Genomic DNA, 19883 nt, shown 5'->3' on the forward strand with positions numbered 1-19883 from the left:
TAAAGATAGCTTTATATAGAGAAACCGACTCGAAACAAAATGAAAAAGCGGCACACTGTGGTTCCGCGAGTCCCACATTTACACTGTGGTTCCGCGAGTCCCACATTTTCACTTACCTGATGTAAAGCTTCTTTGACTGCACTTTCACTCCACGGTAAATTATTCGCTTTGGCCGCAGATGTATATTTATTAATAAAATAAAAGGAGAGAGCTGAAAGAAGCTAAAGTGTAACTATTTTGTATTTGCATTTGCAGAAGAAGAAGAGCAGGAGAGTACCGAGAAGAATGCAAAGGGAATAGGCAGATTTAAGCAATTATCTAGCTGAAGAATCTGTAACCCTGGCCATGCGCGCCGGTGCAAGGATCGATCCATGCTGCGGCAGCGGCATTGGAAGCTGAAAATTTGCCACGGACTTGTAACGGTTTTTACAGCTTTTGCGCTATTTTTCTGGAGAATTTGGAGAAAATTTGCCTGAGGATAAAAATGGGGATGGTTTTAGGTTCCGGAAGGGCAAAGTCGGACCCCGGATGCTTCCGGGGAGTGTTTTGAGCTCGAAAACAGGGGTTTGAACCGCCATTTAAGGCGCATTTGCAGATTCGTGACCAGAAAGTGAGGGTTTGGATAGTATTTGAGCTTGTGTGGTGGAGGCTTTGGATGTAATTGGACAGATCGGGTCAGCGTGAGGTATGTCGGACTCTAACGGCTCCCTGGCCGATGATGAGCTTTTGCAGGACTACTTGTATGGAAACGGCAGACCGCCTATACCCGAATCGGCCGGGCCGATGCTCACGGTATCGTCGTCCTTTAAATCCGACGGTAAGAGTAAGAGGAAAAGCTTGAGGCGGCCGAGTTTGGAGGCGGACGAGTTCTTGAATCTGTTGCACGGGTCTGATCCTGTCAAAGTTGAGCTCAATCGCCTCGAAAACGAAGTAAGAGGTAACATTTAATGCCGTGTTTTTTTAATGTCGGCAGCAATATGTTTGATCCCGTTGTTAATGTGGCAGATTTCTCTTCCTCTGCTGCTTCCCCGTGGAAATTTATATTAAAAAAATGTCTTTCATTTTCTTTTTTTCTTTAAATACTCTGGATTATCTTACGAGGAGATTGAAGAGGTCTATCCAAGCGGCATTTGGCTTTAGTGTGTGTCATCTTAGATAGGCAGGGTGGGCAGGGTGGCTTACTTCGAGTTCTGGGAGTCTTCTTCTCAATAATTGAGCTGCATTTCCTCAATAATAATGCAGATGCCTCTACCTTTGCCGCTTCCCTATATTTCCCTTGTTGCCAAGTATTTTCCGTGATTATTTATGCACTGGATTATCCTATGAGAAGTAAAGGCATTAATGCGTCTACGATTTGTTTCAAAGCTGCCTTTGGCTTTTGATGTGTAATCTTGCATAGGTGCGTAACATCCGTTCAGCTCCAGGAGTGTTTTATTCAATAATTCAGCCGTTTTTTCGTTGTAGGAATTTTCTGTGAATTTTAAGAAGATATATTTTGTTAATTTGTTTTTTGGTGCGGGGTACGGGGTTGGGCAGGGTGAGTACGTATTTCTTATTAAAGTTAAAATAGGGAGCCTGCATTGCATGCAGTGGTGCCCACGAAGACAACTCTGTATACATATGAGATACAGAGATGGTAATGACTGCGCATAATATCTGATTTTGCCAAACATAGACATGTATGGGGACTATCAACTGCACTCCTCTTTTTCGGAACTATAATGAATTGAATTATCTGGAAATTAATTTCTTTGGAAGCTGAAGTGGAAAAATCTTTGTCATCTGACGTAAACAGCGTGTTGTCTTTTGAGTTCCGGGATTTCTTTACTCAATAATTGAGATGTATTTTCTTTGGAGGAAGTAAGATCGAAGATAATTTTTTCTAAATTTTAAGGCTGTAAAACGTACCTCTCTTGTTCAGAACTTTGATGAATTATCTGGAAATGGTTAAATTTCTTTCGAAGTCAAAGTGCAAAGTCTTTGTTGCGCGTGAATGAGATAGTTAGGAATTATTTTCCTAATTTCCCCGCCTTTACAGATAAGGATAGAGAGTTAAGTGAAGCTCAAGCCGAAATCAAGGCCTTGAAGCTGTCAGAGCGCTCGAAAGAGAAGGCGGTGGAAGAGGTAATTTGAATTCCCTACCTCTACTGTTAGCGGATAGATTCTTTCTATTTTAGGTTATCATTTTTAGGAGACCGGAGTCATTTGTTAGGAAAATGTTTCTAAACTGCATTGTAATTTGCCTTTAGATGAATTGCCAGTATTTTTATTTCCCTTTTGATGATCTGTCTACATTTTTACAAGTTTTTTTAATAGGGCCCATAGTTGTAGCCAGAGTTATCCCATGTAGCGTATAAGTTGGTTTCATACGATTCATTTGCTGGATTGCATGCATCATGATTTTTCTACAGCTTACAGAGGAGCTTAGGAAATTGGACGAAAAACTGAAGGCTAACGAGATCCTTCTTGAAAATAGGGTACGCTTCTTAACTTGAACTATTAGATTGCTTTTCCTTTAGTTTCCATTCCAGGTTTTGAAGAGACATTTTAAAATGTAAATCGTGATTACCTTACATGATGCTTGTTACTGCAGAACCTTGATATAAAGAAAATAACTGATGAGAAGAAAGCTGCATTGGCTGCACAATTTGCAGCAGAAGCTACTCTTCGAAGGGTGCATGCTGCTCAAAAAGATGATGACATGCCACCGATTGAAGCTATTCTTGCACCAGTGGAGGCAGAACTTAAACTTGCCCGGCAAGAGGTATTGCCTGCCTATGGAAAAACCCATGATTTGTCTAGTGTGCCGTAGCTAGCCCTTTAACTCGGGGATGCTTGTGGTTTATGCCTGTAGATTCCACACCACTACACTGGTGAATGGTCTTGAACTTGTCGCTGTCTTGCAGATTATGAAATTGCAGGAAGACAATAGGGCTTTGGAACGACTTACCAAGTCAAAGGAAGCAGCTTTGCTCGATGCAGAGAGGACAGTGCAAATCGCTTTAGCAAAAGCTTCAATGGTTGATGATCTTCAAAATAGGAACCAAGAACTGGTGAAACAGATTGAAATTTGTCAGGTGGTGTTTCTGTTGCATTTTACTTATCAATATAATCGAAATGTGCAGTGCACTTAATGGTGAATGCTGTTCGTGAATTTTTTTAAATTGAAGTTTAGTTATCTATGGCAGGAAGAGAACAAAATTTTGGACAAAATGCACCGTCAAAAAGTAGCAGAGGTTGAGAAGCTAAGCCAAACTGTTCGTGAGCTTGAGGAAGCTGTTCTTGCTGGGGGAGCTGCTGCAAATGCAGTGCGTGATTATCAGCGGAAAGTTCAAGAAATGAATGTAACAGAATCACCTTTTTGTTTATTCAGAATGTTGTTTAGCTTTAAGCTGTAACAGAATTTGGTTTTTGCAATTCCTATATGCATTCAAAATTTTTGTGTTTGATTTGTTCCTGTGTTACGTTGGTCAGGAAGAGAGGAAAACGTTGGATAGAGAACTGGCACGTGCAAAGGTTACTGCGAATCGAGTTGCAGTTGTAGTTGCAAATGAATGGAAGGATGCCAATGATAAAGTTATGCCTGTAAAGCAGTGGCTTGAAGAACGTCGCTTCATCCAGGTGGTTTATTCAGTTCAGTTACAGTTCTTTTCCTGGGACAGTGAAGTAAATTTTCAACAAGGACATGGGTCTGTAAGGATTTTCTCCTTGATTTGCCACTCAGTATGTTCTACATTTTTCCTGCAGGGTGAAATGCAGCAGCTTCGGGACAAGTTAGCCATTACTGAAAGAGCTGCCAAGTCTGAGGCACAGCTCAAAGTAATCACTTTTCTTTCCTTCACTGCTTTCCTCATATCTTTACCTGTTTGCATCAAATAGTTTGATTCTTCAATTTTATTGTGCTTCTTCAAAACATGCTTGGGTTTTTATATGCTGCTGGGCATTTCAGGAAAAGTTCCAATTACGATTAAAAGTCTTGGAAGATGGACTAAGGTCATCTTCAAATGGTGCTGTTCGCATGGAGCTGCGAAGTTGCAGCAATGGTCGTTCACGCCGTCAATCGATAGGGGGTGCTGAAAGTTTATCAAGATCACCTTCAAATGGATTTGGACCGAGGAAGGCATCAGTACCCCAACAGAGGGCTCCCATATCTAGCAACACAAATACAATCCTAAAACATGCAAAAGGAACCTCAAAATATTTTGATGGTGGCAGATCAATTGAATGCATTAGGTCACTGGACAGGAACAAGTCTTTTACAAATGGATTTGAGGGGCACCAATCAACTGGAAAAGATAATGAGGTGTCAAGAAACACTGAATCGCAAGATACATGGAAGGACAATTCAGATAACAAGCCGCCTGAATTTGTAGAAGTTGGTCAGGATGATATGGTATCGGGGTTGTTGTATGATATGCTGCAGAAGGAGGTCATAGCATTGAGAAAGGCCAGCCATGAGAAGGATCAGAGTCTCAAGGATAAGGATGATGCAATAGAGGTATGTCCCCTTATCATTCCATCATATAGTGCAGTTATCTTCAGAAGTGCTTTCCAAATTCCACTGGCACCCACTTATAGTATTTTGCTTGGAAATTGACACTCAGATGCTAGCAAAGAAAGTAGATACCTTAACAAAAGCAATGGAGGTCGAAGCCAAAAAAATGCGCAGGGAAGTAGCTGCTATGGAGAAAGAGGTAGCTGCAATGCGGATTGACAAGGAGCATGATCAACGGGCAAGACGCCTGACAAGCTCCAAGTCTGTAAATAGCTCTCAATTTCTTTCTGGAAGGTATACTTCAATAGTTACTTAATAGATGCCAGTCTACTGACTGGTCGGAACTCAGGATCACTCAGAATAATCTTTTTTTCCTCTACTATAAGGCCTCACATGCTTGATATTTTCATATTTTGGAATTGATGGGATCACCAAATCTATATTTCCTACTAATAAATATAGCTGCTTGGTTCGTGGGAAGGTATAATGGTCTGCTATATAACAATCGGGATGACATTGCACACGCCCATATACATGTGGATGTTAATGTATAAAATGATGAATCTATCCATGCATCTGTCTGCCTGGAATTTTCAATGTACTGAAAGTGTGGGCCCCCAGTGCATTATCCCATGGGCCTGCTCTGCTGAATGAGCTTCACGTGTCCCAACAAAATGAACCTTGTGTGCCTGCAAGTTGCTCTACAGGGCTGAAAATCAATCCAAAGATTTATATACATTAAATATAATCCATGTCTCTTTTTTTATAAGAATTTTTATTTATTTATTTATAATATATTCTTTTGTCTAGTACCAAATATAACGTAAAGTTCGGAGAAATACTTCCAATATCAGGTAAGTTCTAATTTTTAGATATATTAACTGTCATTACCTTTCTGAATGCTCTCATCCAAAATTGAAACCAGAGTCTTCATAGATTTAACTGATTGATACATATCATCCATAAAGGATAAATAAGATAAGATAATTTTATTAATGTCCAACAAACGACCACCAAAAGAGGTCAACTGGACTTAAGATAGTGCATCCAGTGCCAGTGCAAATGGGAGTGCAAAAGCATTTCCTATATCTATGCTAAAAGCAGAAAAAAGATATTAAGATGTAATAACAAGTTAGCAAGTAGAAGCAAGTCTAACTAAGAGAGAGTATAAGATAAGGTGTGGGTACAATAGAGATAAAAAGTGCTATAAATTGGAGGTCTCAGGGTTGAGCAAAAAAGAGAGGATGTCAAGGCTTGCTAAAGCTGATGGCCAAAGATGAATGAAGGGACCCTGCAGGCTTCTTGTCAAATTCATCAATTGTTGCAATTGTGATGTTCTATGCTGTAACAATTGTTTATTACAAAACTTCCTTATGCTACAATATTAGATAAACAATTGTAGATAAAACATAAATCAAATGCACAATAGAAGACAACCAAGAACAAAGTGAGACACAGAGAATTTAGGTCCTGTGACTAGGGCAAAATCCACAAGGGGAAAACACAATCAGATTCTTTTTCTATTAGAAATCAATTGTTCAACAGAGATACAAAATACAATGAGAGATCAAGAGAATGAATAAGCTCACCCAAATCTAAACAAGTTGTGGCATGAAGATCACTGGTAGCAGCAACAGATGCACACATTGAATCAACCTGCCCTTCAACTAAATCAACACTGAAATACTGAAGCAATACTGAAGCACTAAATCAACCTTGGCTTGCCAAGTTCTACTCTTACTCTCCAAGTCTGTATCTCACAATCTTCTTCAACTCTCTCATAAGTTCGAATTCTTCTTTCACAATGCACAAGTAGTGAGGGGAGCAAGAGCAGCGAATCCATGCCATAAAAGGAGTAACTCGCATGCCAAGAGGGAGAGTAACATATGCCCATTTAGGAAATGTAACTCATGCCATTAAGGAGGTATGCATGCCTTTGTAACTTATGCTTTTAAGAGAGAGTGTAACATATGCATGAAAAAACGCAGAAGAGGAATCTTTTATGACATGCTTTTATTGAGCGTAAGAGAGTGTAAGAGAATCTTTTATGACGTGATTTAATGAGTGTAAGAGAGTGTAAGAGCATTAATGAGTGTGTAAGAGGAATATGTCATGCCAATAATGATAGTGTAAGAGAACATTATTGAGAGCCATGATTGAGTGATTTGAATTTCTTTTTAATAATAGTATAATAGCATCATAAGAATAATAATAATAATAATATTAATGATAAAATATGAAGTCGAGATTGAACTATTAGGATTGATTAATGATAAGAAATAATTTTTCATCAACAATATTTGATTACCAATTGATGCAAGGTGATTTACTATTTTTGGAAAGTAATACTTTTAGACTTTCTATTTTTAGAAATTCATCCCTAAACTGCAAAATTTTTAGCACTCCCTCTCAGCGAGGGAAATGAGAGTGTGAGAGAACATTATTGAAAACCATGATTGAGTCATTTGAATTTCTTTTTAATAATAATATAATAGTATCATAATAATAATAATAATTATAATGATAAAATATTAAGTCGAAATTGAACTTTTAGGATTGATTATTGATAAGAAGTGATTTTTCATCAACAATACTTTATTACCAATTGATGCAAGGTGATTTACTATTTTTGGAAAGTCATACTTTTAAACTTTCTATTTTTAGAAATTATCCCTAAGATGCCAAATTTTCAACACTCCCTCTTAGTTAGGGAGGAATTTCTTTTTGCAACAAAAGATCTCTGTTCATCACTGCTCTTTATCATCTGGAACAATAATGTCTCACTCCAATGAAGAAGAATCATCATAGGGGAGATTTGTCCATCACCCCATATTCACTTGGGGGGATTGCCACTTGCCAAAATATGACAAGGATCTCACACAACCAAGTCTCATCTCTGCTTGGGGGATCCACTTGTCAACACATGACAAGGATCTCGCACATCCAAGACTCATCATTGTTTGGGAGGATCCAAGTGTCAACGAAAGACAAGGATCTCGCACATCCCAAGCTCATCACTACTTGGGGGGATCCGTTTGTCAACACAGGACAAGGATCTCGCACGACCAAGTCATGTCTCTGTGTGGGGGGATCCACTTGTCAACACATGACAAGGATCTCGCACATCCAAGGCTCATCACTGCTTGGGTGGATCCACTTGTCAACATAGGACAAGGATCTCACACAACCAAGTCACGTCTCTTCTTCGGGGGATCCGCTTGTCAACACATGACAAGGATCTCGCACATCCAAGGCTCATCACTGTTTGGGGGGATCCATTTGTCAACAAAGGAAAAGGATCTCACACATCCAAGGCTCATCATTGCTTGGGGGATCCACTTGTCAACACATGACAAGGATCTAACACAACCAAGTCACATCTCTTCTTGTGGGGAATCCACTTGTCAACACTAATGTCACATGGTTCGGGTTCGAGTTTGGGTTTGACAATGATTAGATTCCGTTTGAGTTCGAATTTTTTGATAAGGTTCGCCATTAGGTTCGTCTATATATATATATATATATATATATAATGAATGAATCATAGTATAAAATAGTAACAAATCAACATCAGTAAACATCAAAAATGCTATCACGGACATGGAAACTACAAGGATAAATTACAAGCTTGAGTAGTGGCATGAAGTTATGAGTTTTGATCTATGGACTTCATCAATGGCTGAGAGGTTCGATGAAGTTCGCTGAACCTAAAAAAAAAATTTAAGGTTCGGGAAAATTCGAACCTCAAGGTTAAAGTTCGACAAACCTTGTGACATAGGTCAACACATGACAAGGATCTCGCACATCCAAGGCTCATCATTGCTTTGGGGGATCCACATGTCAACACAAAACAAGGATCTCGCACATCCAAGGCTCATCACTGCTTGGGGGGATCTACTTGTCAACACATGACAAGGGTCTCACACATCCAAGGCTCATCACTGCTTGGGGGGATCCACTTGTCAACACAGGTTAAGAATCTCACACATCGAAGGCTCATCACTGCTTGGGGGGATCCACTTGTCAACACATGACTCAGATCTCACATAGTCGAGGCTCATCACCCATGACCACCCTCTTTGGGAAGGGTCACATCCGTCGGTCCAAACTGTTCTTTGAAAGCCAAAAACTTTCCTTTCAACAAAGACTTGGTAAGAATGTTGGCGATTTGGTCATTAGTCGCTATATGATGGAGTCTTATTGCTCCTCTCTACACCATATCCCGGATATAGTGATATTTGATCTCAATATGCTTGAATTTGTCATGGAACATGAGATTTTCTGCAAGTCGAATCTGACTCTTATTGTCACAGTAAATTACTATTATGTCCAGAACATGCTCAAACAACTCTCTAAAGAGCTTCTTCAGCCATAATGCCTCACAGCTAGCCATGCTAGCAGTAATGTACTCAACTTCAACCGTCTTGAGGGCTATAGATTTTTGCTTCCTGCTCATCCAAGATATTATGGCAGATCCTAAGCTGAAGCAACACCCAAATGTGTTTTTTCTGTCAGTAGAGTTACTAACCCAATCAACATCAGAGTACCCAAGTAGTCTTACATCTCCGACAATATATTTCAATCCAATATTGATGGTCCCATGCAAGTATCTCAACACATGCTTTGCAACAATCCAGTGTGCATGAGATGGTTTAATCATATATTGGCTCAGAGTATTGACTGCAAAACATATGTCCGGTCTAGTGTTCACTAAGAACATCAATGCCCCAATCAGTTGACGATACTCAAAAGGATTTGCCAAATCAGGGCTTGCAACTTCACCACATAGCTTCTTGAAGTTCATCTCCATTCGAGTATTCATGGATTTACATTCTGTCATACCAAATCTTTCAAGTAGTTTGACAACTTATTTTCCTTGAGAAAGGAAAATTTTACCAGGTTTCTGTCATACTTCAAGACCAAAAAGTAGTGCATGAAATGAAGATCTTTCATTTCAAATTTAGAATTTAACTCCCTCTTACATTGGAGGATAAGAGGTTCACCACCGGTTAGAAATAAATCATCAACATATAATACCAAAATCAAAGGCATACGTTGGACTTCTAGTAAACCAAACTTCATCAAGAAGCTATAAATGTGGGCATACCAAGTTCTTGGAGCTTGCTTCAAGCCACAGAGGGCTTTCTTCATGTACTTCAAAGTCTTGTGGTTGCTCCACAAATATTTCTTCTTTGAGTTAGCCATGCAGAAAAGTAGTTTTCACATCCATTTGGTGAAGAGACCATCCTTGGCTTGCAGTCAGAGTTGGGCAACCAGTACAAAGATCTCATCATAGTCTATTCCCTCTTTCTTAGAGAAATCTTTGGCCACAAATCTAGCTTTATAATTTTCAATACTGCCATCAACACCATGTTTAATTTTATACAACCATTTAGAAGACACAATAGATTTACCTTGGGGTCTTGGAACCACTTCCCATACATCATTATGAATGATGGACTCATATTCTTCAGTCATTGCATCTCTCCATACTTGAGCCTTCACAGCTTCTTCAAAAATTGAAGGTTCAACTTCAATAATGTTGCTCATGGCTACAACATATCCTTGGAATTGACATGGCTTCTTGCTTTCTCTGAAGGTTCCTCTGGGAGCAACATGTTTATCAACATCTCGAAGGGTGTCACAAAACCCTAAAGGTCTCCTTCTAGCACATGGAAAATGATCCAAGGAGTCCATGGGATCCATGGGTTCATCAACAATATTAGGCTCAGGCTCAGGCTCGAGATCTTCTTGTGCTTCCAAGGCATCATCTCATCTTTCAACATTAGTAGGATGAGTAGTGTTTATGGCTTTCAAAGAGCTGCATCTTTATCAAATGTTATATCTCTACCAAACTCTATAGTTCTTTTACCAGCCACATATATTCTGTAAGCTTTAGAATTTTTACAATAACCAACAATCACACCTTTATTATCTGAACCTTCCAACTTGGTACTGTTTTCATTTGACACATGAAAGTAGACAAGGCAACCAAATATCCTTAAGTGCCCATTTTGTTCTGGGTTATATGGTATGATGGTCTCTTTCTTGATTCTAGCTTCCTTGTAGAAGTCTTGAGCTCTTGTCCACTCAAGTTATGGGATGACTCGACATTATCTGAACCTTCCAACTTGGTACTGTTTTCATTTGACACATGAAAGTAGACAAGGCAACCAAATATCCTTAAGTGCCCATTTTGTTCTGGGTTATATGGTATGATGGTCTCTTTCTTGATTCTAGCTTCCTTGTAGAAGTCTTGAGCTCTTGTCCACTCAAGTTATGGGATGACTCGACATCTTCCTCAATCTTGATACAAAGGATTTGGTTCTCACACTCATCAAATCTACCTGTTGATCCAAGAACAAGAGCAAGAACAATAGTAGTAGTAGCAAAATAAATAAACATAATGAAAGTATACCCGGTGACGAGACAACTCTTTCTTTCTTTCCTAGACGTGAGAGAGACTCCTTCATTATCCTTGCATCGTCTTCCTTTTGGAGTTTACTCTTCCTGCACTATTTTGCACCTTAATGATCTTCAAGATCTTCTTTTCTTGACCACATACTTATCAAGAAGTTAGTGAAATAATCATTCAAATACTCATGCAGGAAGAATAACCAATGATCTATAAAGATAAATCTAAGCAAGAGCATTGATACAAAGAAACACCATAAGACTTGAAGATATTATTTGCTATTTTTATTTTAATGGGGATTGAAGGAAGCTGTTAGCTCTCTCTTGATCTGAACTTTATAGGTTATCACTATCCATAAGCCATATGTCATTGGTAGAATAAATGCATTTTCTTGAACACCACTTGACAAACTCCATCATAATCCACTCTAACTCGGGTATTTCGGAAACCATCCTAGAGTGAAGACATGTAATAATAATTATACATATTGACTTTATTGTCTGCAATGATATTAGTTATAATCCATCATTGTTTGCTGCAAAAGAGGTTAGTTTAGAAAACTATCATTCCATCTTGTGCAAATGTCATGATTTTTACCTATAACCACTATTGTTAGTAAACTAATATCAAAATTACCAAAACCCATAAGATTATGACCTCTCGCATATAATGTGAGAGAGTGAAAATCCCCCTATCTTCAACATTCAATTTCTATCAATTATTTTTTCATAACCTTCTATGCATTATACTTGTTTTCAAGACAACACTTTCTTGCACATGGATAAACATAAGTAAAACTACTTTTTACTTTTGCATGCATCAACAAGTACCAAAACCACAAATATCAAACACATGCAACACTTTAATTACTATCTGCGAAATTTCTATCATATCTTGGGTTCCTTGAAATGTTGGAAGAACGGTAGCAGTAAAATTTCAGCAACAAATGCACAAGGACAAAAAGAGATATTTTAACAACAAAAGGGAAGAGAAATTTCAGCATAAAATGATCAAGTAGAAGAAACAACAAGAGATATTTCAATAGAAAGAGAGCTGCAAAGGAGTAGACAACAAGAGATATTTCAGCAAAAAGAGAGCTTAAAGTTGAGTGGACAACAAGAGATATTCTAGTAGAAAGAAAGCTGCAAATGGAACAGACAACATGAGATATTTCAGTAGAAAGATAGCTGGAAATGGAGTTTTTCTTTTTGAACTTGTCTTCACCAAAGCTTTGATACCGTGTTGAAATTCTGATGTTCTATGCTGTAACAATAACTTATTACAAAACTTCTTTATGCTGCGATATTAGATAAACAATTCAAACGCATAATAGAAGACAACCAAGAACAAAGTGAGACATAAAGAATTTAGGTCCAACGACCAGGGCAAAACCCACAAGGGGAAAACCCAACTAGATTTATCTTCTATTAGAAATCAATTGTTCAACAGAGATACAAAGTACACTGAGAGGTCAAGAGAATGAGTAAGTTCACCCAAATTTGAACAAGTGGTAGCATGAAGATCACTGGTAGCAATAACAAATGCACACATTGAATCAACCTTCCCTTCAACTAAATCAACACTGAAACAGTGGAACATTGAATCAACCTTGGCTCACCAAGTTCTGCGCTTATTCTCCAAGTCTGTATCTCACAATCTTCTTTAACTCTCTCTCAAGTCTGAATTCTTCTTTCACAATGCACAAGTAGTGAGGGGAGAAAGAATGAGGCACATATATATAAGAGGAGCAACGAATCCATGCCATAAAGGAGGAGTAACTCACATGCCAAAAGGGAGAGTAACATATGCCCATATAGGAAATGTAACTCATGCCATTAAGGAGGTATGCATGCCTTTGTAACTTATGTTGTTAAGAGAGAGTGTAACATATGCATTAAAGAGTGAGTAACAGGAATTATTAATGACATGCTTTTATTGAGCGTAAGAGAGTGTAAGAGAATCTTTTATGATGTGATTTAATGAGTGTAAGAGAGTGTAAGAGCATTAATGAGAGTGTAAGAGGAATATGTCATGCCAATAATAATGAGAGTGTAAGAGAACATTATTGAGAGCCATGATTGAGTGACTTGAATTTCTTTTTAATAATAATATAATAGTATCATAAGAATAATATTAATATTAATGATAAAGTATCAAGTTGAGATTGAACTATTAGGATTGATTAATTATAAGAAGTGATTTTTAATTCAGAATACTTGATTACCAATTGATGCAAGGTAATTTACTATTTTTGGAATACTTTTAGACTTTCTATTTGTAGACTTTTTATTTTTAGAAATTCTACTTTTAGTCTTTTTATTTTTAGAAATTCTATTTTTAGACTTTCTATTTTTAGAAATTCATCCTTGAGCTGCCAAATTTTCAATATCAATCATTGTGAAAGGGGTAATGCATTGGTGTATGATATAATCTGGGGAGTGATTGAGTCCGAGGGGGCCTGACTGTGTGATCTTGGGGGAGTACACGCTAGAGGGAGCCTAACTCTCCTAACATTTGAAGCCATGGGAAAGACACTTTGTATAGAAACCTAGTTACTTCGCTGAACTTGGAGAGTGGTGGGGTGGGTGGGGTAGGTCGATTATCGAGTGGTGACTTAGTTTAGTTTGTTTGTTCGCTTAATGGTCTACATACAATGGCCTAAGTCACTTGACACAATGATTCGGTACACAGAGGACACATTTTATCTATATATACAGTGAATAACACATACACAAATGAAATATAGACGAAGATTCAAACTAAAATATTTGCAATTTTACATGATAGTGATACAAATTCAATCATACAACTTTTGCTCTTAAGCTTGTTGTCTTGCTAAATCAATCTTTTTTCAGCATTTGAAGCTACTATTGCAGCCCCACTTCCAACAGATGGAGCACTAACAAACACTGAAGAAAATGAGGGAGGGCGGGACAACATCAATGGGGGCATTCCACCCTTTCCTTTAACCTTTTCCAGTTGCCCTTGATGATTGAGCCATTATTTCTATGAAATGAGGAAGGTAATGCATTGTTGTAGGAAAAAACTTGAAGATTGGTGGACATATCCACTTGCTCAATACTTGGAATCCTTTCTAACAATGCACAATAACCCTCATTTGCACTCCAAAACATCTCAAGCCTCCAATTTATGGAACAATATGAGCTCAAACGAAACGGAAAACATGTTTTTATGGGACACAAGCCTCTTTTACGAGTGACACAGTGAGGGCATGTGCGATGTTAATAGGACATTTGCCAAACCCCTGTTGGACACGTGCTCTCACGTATTAATGTCCAATACACAGGATATGGGATATGGGCCTTGTTTGGATGTGTCTTGTTACTTAGCCAATGACCTAGTACAATATCCCCTCAATCATGAAGAGGTCAGTGGACCAGTGAGGAGGTGGGTAGGTGGAGGTTTAGAGAAGACATGGGACTTCACTAAATTGGAATTCGAAATATTGTGTGCTTGTTTGTTCCTTTAAGTAGACAAGGCAATCGAGTAGTGGGAGGTGGTTTGTCTTAAAGCCTCTAGTTGAGATGATGCACATGAAGATTGAGATTTTTGTTTGAAGAGGGAAGCATCTTTGGTTGAGATAACCAGTGAAGATGGAAAGGGAGCCCCTTGAGTCTCGAAAGAGGCAATGATATCTATTTCCAATATCATGGTATAGAAGGCACCAAAACATATGGTGCACCTTTGATTTTGGTTAGGTGGCAAAGCGGGTAGACCCTATTTGAACATGGGATGTGGTGATCAGTCTCTACATCGAGTCTCTGAGAGTTTGCATGGCAATGACCCAAGAGATCTTGAGGACATCTATCCAATGTTTGCGTGTTTATCAAGGTTGATCAATAAGGTTGCCCCTCCATTCCAAAAAGTTCAACAAATACAAATCCATCTTTGAACTAAGGTCCAAGATCCTTAGTAGGTACAATTCAGGTGGTATGGATGTACTCTCTGTAAATGGCTTCTTTGATAGCTAGGTTCAACTCATGTTTAAATTATAGGAGGTGTCTTGGTGTGTCTAGTGTCTTTGAAAGGGGGTAGATAGTTTGGACAGATGACCGCATACTAAAGGAGCCAAGAATCCTTTGAGAACTAATTGTGGGCATGCCTAGTGGGAGTGGTCAAGGTGATGGCGTCAGAGGTACAAAGTGTTGGTTAAGGATATCAATCCCTCTCATAAATGAAATTCTCGAAGATTTGAACTCTATGAAGGAAGTGGAATGAAACAAGATGGAATATGACCTCAAAGGATGTGCTCCAAACTTCACTTTAACAGTGGTTTGGGTGACAGTTGCAATGGATGATGTGCTTGAGAAGGAGGGTATAAAATCTCTTAGTTTTGGCCCAATCACTTTGAAGTAAACTTGGTCGCTGTATCTTTGATCCATAAAAGATTGCGTGTCTCATGATGAATCTAGGATGATATGTCTTGGAATTGGTTTTCAAAGCATCGTCTCTTTTGGATGGCAAGGGAGCCATATCCTTTGTTGAGCTGAGGTTGGAGGGCTTGATGCACGCTGAAATGTGGCCCTATGAAATGGAGTCGTGGACAAGTGTAGGTCGTAGTGATGTCTTTCTCTTCCACTTGGAAGTAAAACGAAAGTTGCGGTGAGCACTCTTTCGTTGTGTTAGCGATCATAACCTTGGATTTACCCAAGTTGACCATCAACTATTAAGGTTCTTTGAAGATGGATAAGGCATTGATTTGTCTCTGTAGGCCCTTAGGTGAGGAGGCTAAGATAATCAAGTCATTGCAAAGAGAAACAACTATTCTAACAAATGGTGTGTAGAAGACATCCATCCTCACCTTGAATATGCTCATGGTGAAAGGACTCCAGCGAATTAGTGTAGATCCCAAACAGTGTCACCGAGGGAGGCACCCTTGCTTAACTCCAATGATGTTTTGAATGAAATCAAAAAGATCATGTGTATGGTACTTTGAATGGAATGGAAAAGATTGTGTGTTGTGTGGAGAGGCTCGAGATTGACTTATAGAATTGCATGATGGCCATTAGGAGGGTCTTCCAAATGCAAGTGTCATGTATCCTTTGAAACGAGGCTTCTTTTTTATCATGAGAAACACCTTCCAAAAGTCTACAAAGCAGCAAAACGTGTTTGAAGAAGCATGATTAGCCTCCTTGATAATGGCCCCAAGTGTGAAATGTGTTCATTGGTTTAAATCTACAAAACCACAAAAGATTTTTGAAGAATGATGATGGCCCTCCTTAATAATGGCTCTTTGATAGTTAGTGTGAAAGGTTTACAAAACAACAAAAGAATCTGGAAGAATGATGACGAGCCTCCTTGATAATGGTTGAACGTGAAAATGTGTTTAGTAGTCTAATTGTACAAAGACAATATTTTTTTTTGAAGAATGATGACAAGCCTACTTGATAATGGCTTCAAGTGTGAAGAAGTGGTCAATGGTCTGGTATGCTGGGTGCAAACCTACCTATCCTTTGGCTTTGTGGTGCTTGCCCTCAATCTAATGTGAAAACCATAGATGAAGACTTGTAGCATATAGCTTTGAGAATGAGTGCCCAACTATGGTTGTCCAATAATTATTTGGATCTAAGTTGGTCCTGTTGTCGCTCGGATTGTATAGGCACCGCGACAGCGCTCAGGATGGGGGCTTTCACTTTGATCCCCGTCCACTCCGTTCTAGTTGTCTCCCAACAACATGCTATGGAGGGTAGTCCCTATGGAATGAGAGGAAGGAAAACAAGTTGGAAACCAACTTGCTTGGGAGACACGAATGAGTGGCTTAGCCAATTGGTTAAATTCGAGCAAGATTATTGATTAGATTAGATTAGATTTTAAAATATGAGACTAGTGCCTTAATGGAGTCACAAAGTCTTGCTTATAATAAAATGGAACCAAATGACTAGATGGACACCTGCTGGTTAAGATGATTGACTAACTTGAATGTTATGCAAACTTATGACCTATGTCTGATGCAAAGATCTTGGTTATTTTTAGTTAAATGCCTAATCTAGATGTAACCTTCCTTTAACTATTTTGAAGTTGGGCTCCAAGGTAGGTTGTGGGAAGGAGGCCAACAGGAAGAAGGTTAGGGCCTCATTAATGATAGCCTTTGTTGTGCTCCTATCACTAGATGTTTCTGATGCTACAGAGACTCTGGCTTTGACGACTGCAAGGTCACTGTGTTAACCACTGAAGAGTTGCCGAGGTTCCTCAAGCTTAAGTGAGAAGGGTTGCCCTACATCTCTATCAAACTAGCTTATGTTAAGAGGTAAATTATTAACACAATCTAAATCTAGTATCCTTGTGCACGTGATTATGGGTGAGATTATCTTGAGTTAAGATTGCTTAAGTTACTTAAGTACTTATGTGAGATATATCTTAATGCAAGAGTACTTGACAATGTTGTGATGCAATCTTAAACAAGATAAGTGCTAAGAGATACAAGTGTAAATTTCAAGTAACCAACTTTATCCACCAATAATTATTAACACAAGATATTATGCTAATCAACAAAATCGATGTCAGATTTTGAGTGCAGAGATGAGATAAGCCAATTCCAAATTTACGACAATTTATATCAACAATAAATATTTAGAAAATTCGGACTTAATCAATGTTTTAACAATAGTGATGAAACTATTTAAAATCATGAAATTTGCCTTAGATATAAAACACAAAAATTCTCAATGACTAGCGAATGTAAATTAACTCATTTAGCCCACTTTATAATGATGTATTCAATGAAATTTCAGGTCTGATTGTTAGTTTACAACAGTAAACAACCACAAATCAGCAAGCTAAAAATGCCAAAAATAGATGGTCAATATGCCCAAAAATAGTAAAAATGCACTAGAACTCAAAATTTTCAATTTTTAGGGCTTTTAGGATGTGTGATTCAGAAATTTCAGAACTGATAAATTTATTACAGCAATAAATTAGTCACAGATCAACGAGCTAAAAATATTGAATATGCTGCCCAAAATGTCTAAAAATAGTAAGTTTTTGCCGGAAACTGAAAATTCAATTTTTTTGATTTTTATCAAGTATATGCTTCAGAAATATTTCAGACTTGAATTTCACAGTTATGTAGTAAATTCCAGCAAGCTAAAATGTTAGATCTAGGTCAAATTAGAGATGCCCAAGTGGCCAAAACTTGTGAAAATTTAGATTTTGCAATTCTAATTGATTTTGACCAATTAAAATGTGATTTTAGGGCTTAGATATTAATGATTTGACTGCTGTAATAAAACTGAAGCAAAACAAGGGTTTAGAGGTCAAACCCTAGGCCCAAGGCCTTGAAGATCCCACAGTTGAAATTCATTGAAATTTTGGGATCACGTTGCCGCTTGAAAAATATGAATTTTGAGACCTTAAGCTTGCAAAACTGCCAAGTATTTAGCCTTAAAACTTCAAATTAGGGTTTCAGGTCAATTTAGGGCAAAAGAGGCTAAGAAAATGGAGACAAATTTGTAGGGATAAAAGGCTAGAATGATAGATCAGGGTCCAAAGGTGAAGGATAAGGCCTCAAAGAGGAAATGCTATGCCTAATGAGGCTAACGTTAGGGGTATGGAGGGCTTAGAGGCCTAGGGAGAGCCCTAAGGCCTATGGCCTAAAGGCCAAGGAAATGGAGCCGCAAGCCCTTAGAGGGCTGCGGCTTAGGGATAGAGGGAGAAGAAGGTTGAGGAGGAATGCCGAGGGAGGAGGGCTGAGAGGGAAGGAGGCCGAGAGGAAAAGAGGAGACTGCAAGGCCTTTTGGGCTTGCAGCTAGGGTAAAGAAGGGAAGCTGCAGCCCCTAAGGGCCATGGCTAGCCCTGGGAGGGCTAGAAACGAAGACGCTGAGGTCTAGGAAGGTAGAACCGAGCTTAGAAGTCCTGAAAAGTTTGAAACCCTTTCTCCAAACTTTGATTTTCTGAAAATTCTTCAGTGGAAACTCTACAAAATTTTTTTAGGAGATTAGATCTTACCCTCAAGGGCTTAGATCTAGCTCTTCTGCCTCTTGACTCCTATCCTGCAAAAATAAAATTTACAACACCCAAACCCCAAATATATACAAAATGAATCTAAAAAACCCCAACCCAAGTTAGAAAAATAATTTACAAAATTAATTTACATAATATACATCATGGGTTTTTAAAATAGATTTTGAGAAAATATTTTTTATGATATTTTTCCTTGAAAGAATGGCTAAAACGCTTCAAAAAAATTAATGCTCACTATAGCCCAAATGAAGATTCAATCCACCATATAAAAACTAGAGATCCAAGCAAAGTAACCCTTGCCTATAGTCTGTGAACTTGGAGACCAAGGATTGAGTACCTGCAAATACTATGTATTATCTCAAAATAATAGTATAAAGCATCACATAGGAAGCCCGTAGTCAATAAATACCACACATCAACGAACAAGAACACCTCGAGTTGCACCCCAAAGTCTTTTGTTATAGTAGAAAAAATAGTTCCCAGCGAGACAATAGTTTACAAAATGTTTCAGCAGCAATTCTAGCCAAAGATCAAGATTACTAGAGATTCAATTGACTCTCTAATTTATAGATGAATCCTTCAATGGAAAAATAATGGCTAGTTTCTTTGATCCTTGTCAAAATAATCTCGGCTGTTGATAAGCATCTCAAGATCTTTTAATCTTAGCCTTTGATTTTGTTTGTTTGTTTTCTTTTTTGTTTTGAAGAATTTTCGAATTTATTATTTAATTCCATTTTAATTAGCTCAAAATTAATTATTTTGAGCTAATTTCCTAAAAAATTTGTCTTTGACTTAACCACCAAGATCCAAGGGTCCAATTTTTCTCGAAATATACAACATTCCCTTGGTGGAGGACTTTTAAAAGTTGACTCTTTTACCTTTAAAAATTGATTCTTTTAAGACCACGAATTTTTCCATTTTGAGAATTCATTTTCCTAAGACAATTTAATTTGACTCTAATTAATTAATTTTCTGCCTTAGGATTTAATTTAT

General features: G+C 38.1%; 1 protein-coding gene across 2 annotated transcripts in view; it reads left to right on the forward strand.

Annotated features, from left to right (window-relative positions):
- Positions 1–203: 203 nt before the first annotated feature.
- Positions 204–19883, forward strand: part of LOC149235314 (microtubule-associated protein 70-1-like) — a 60165-nt gene continuing 40485 nt past the window's right edge. Inside the window, exons 1-10 of one of the 2 annotated variants that reach the window (XM_089372075.1) lie at positions 204–937; positions 2039–2124; positions 2412–2477; positions 2594–2764; positions 2907–3077; positions 3189–3344; positions 3475–3621; positions 3748–3819; positions 3950–4498; positions 4605–4756. In XM_089372075.1, coding sequence (XP_089228201.1) covers positions 688–937; positions 2039–2124; positions 2412–2477; positions 2594–2764; positions 2907–3077; positions 3189–3344; positions 3475–3621; positions 3748–3819; positions 3950–4498; positions 4605–4756 — 1820 coding nt within the window. In that variant the 5' untranslated portion in view covers positions 204–687. Of the gene's footprint in view, positions 938–2038; positions 2125–2411; positions 2478–2593; positions 2765–2906; positions 3078–3188; positions 3345–3474; positions 3622–3747; positions 3820–3949; positions 4499–4604; positions 4790–19883 lie in introns of both variants that reach the window. The other variant, XM_089372074.1, reaches the window with a different exon arrangement.

This window comes from Pinus tabuliformis, chromosome 8 (genome assembly GCF_031772625.1).
Source record: "Pinus tabuliformis cultivar Carrire ecotype Pingquan chromosome 8, CPIR1, whole genome shotgun sequence".
NCBI classification, from domain to species: Eukaryota; Viridiplantae; Streptophyta; class Pinopsida; order Pinales; family Pinaceae; genus Pinus; species Pinus tabuliformis.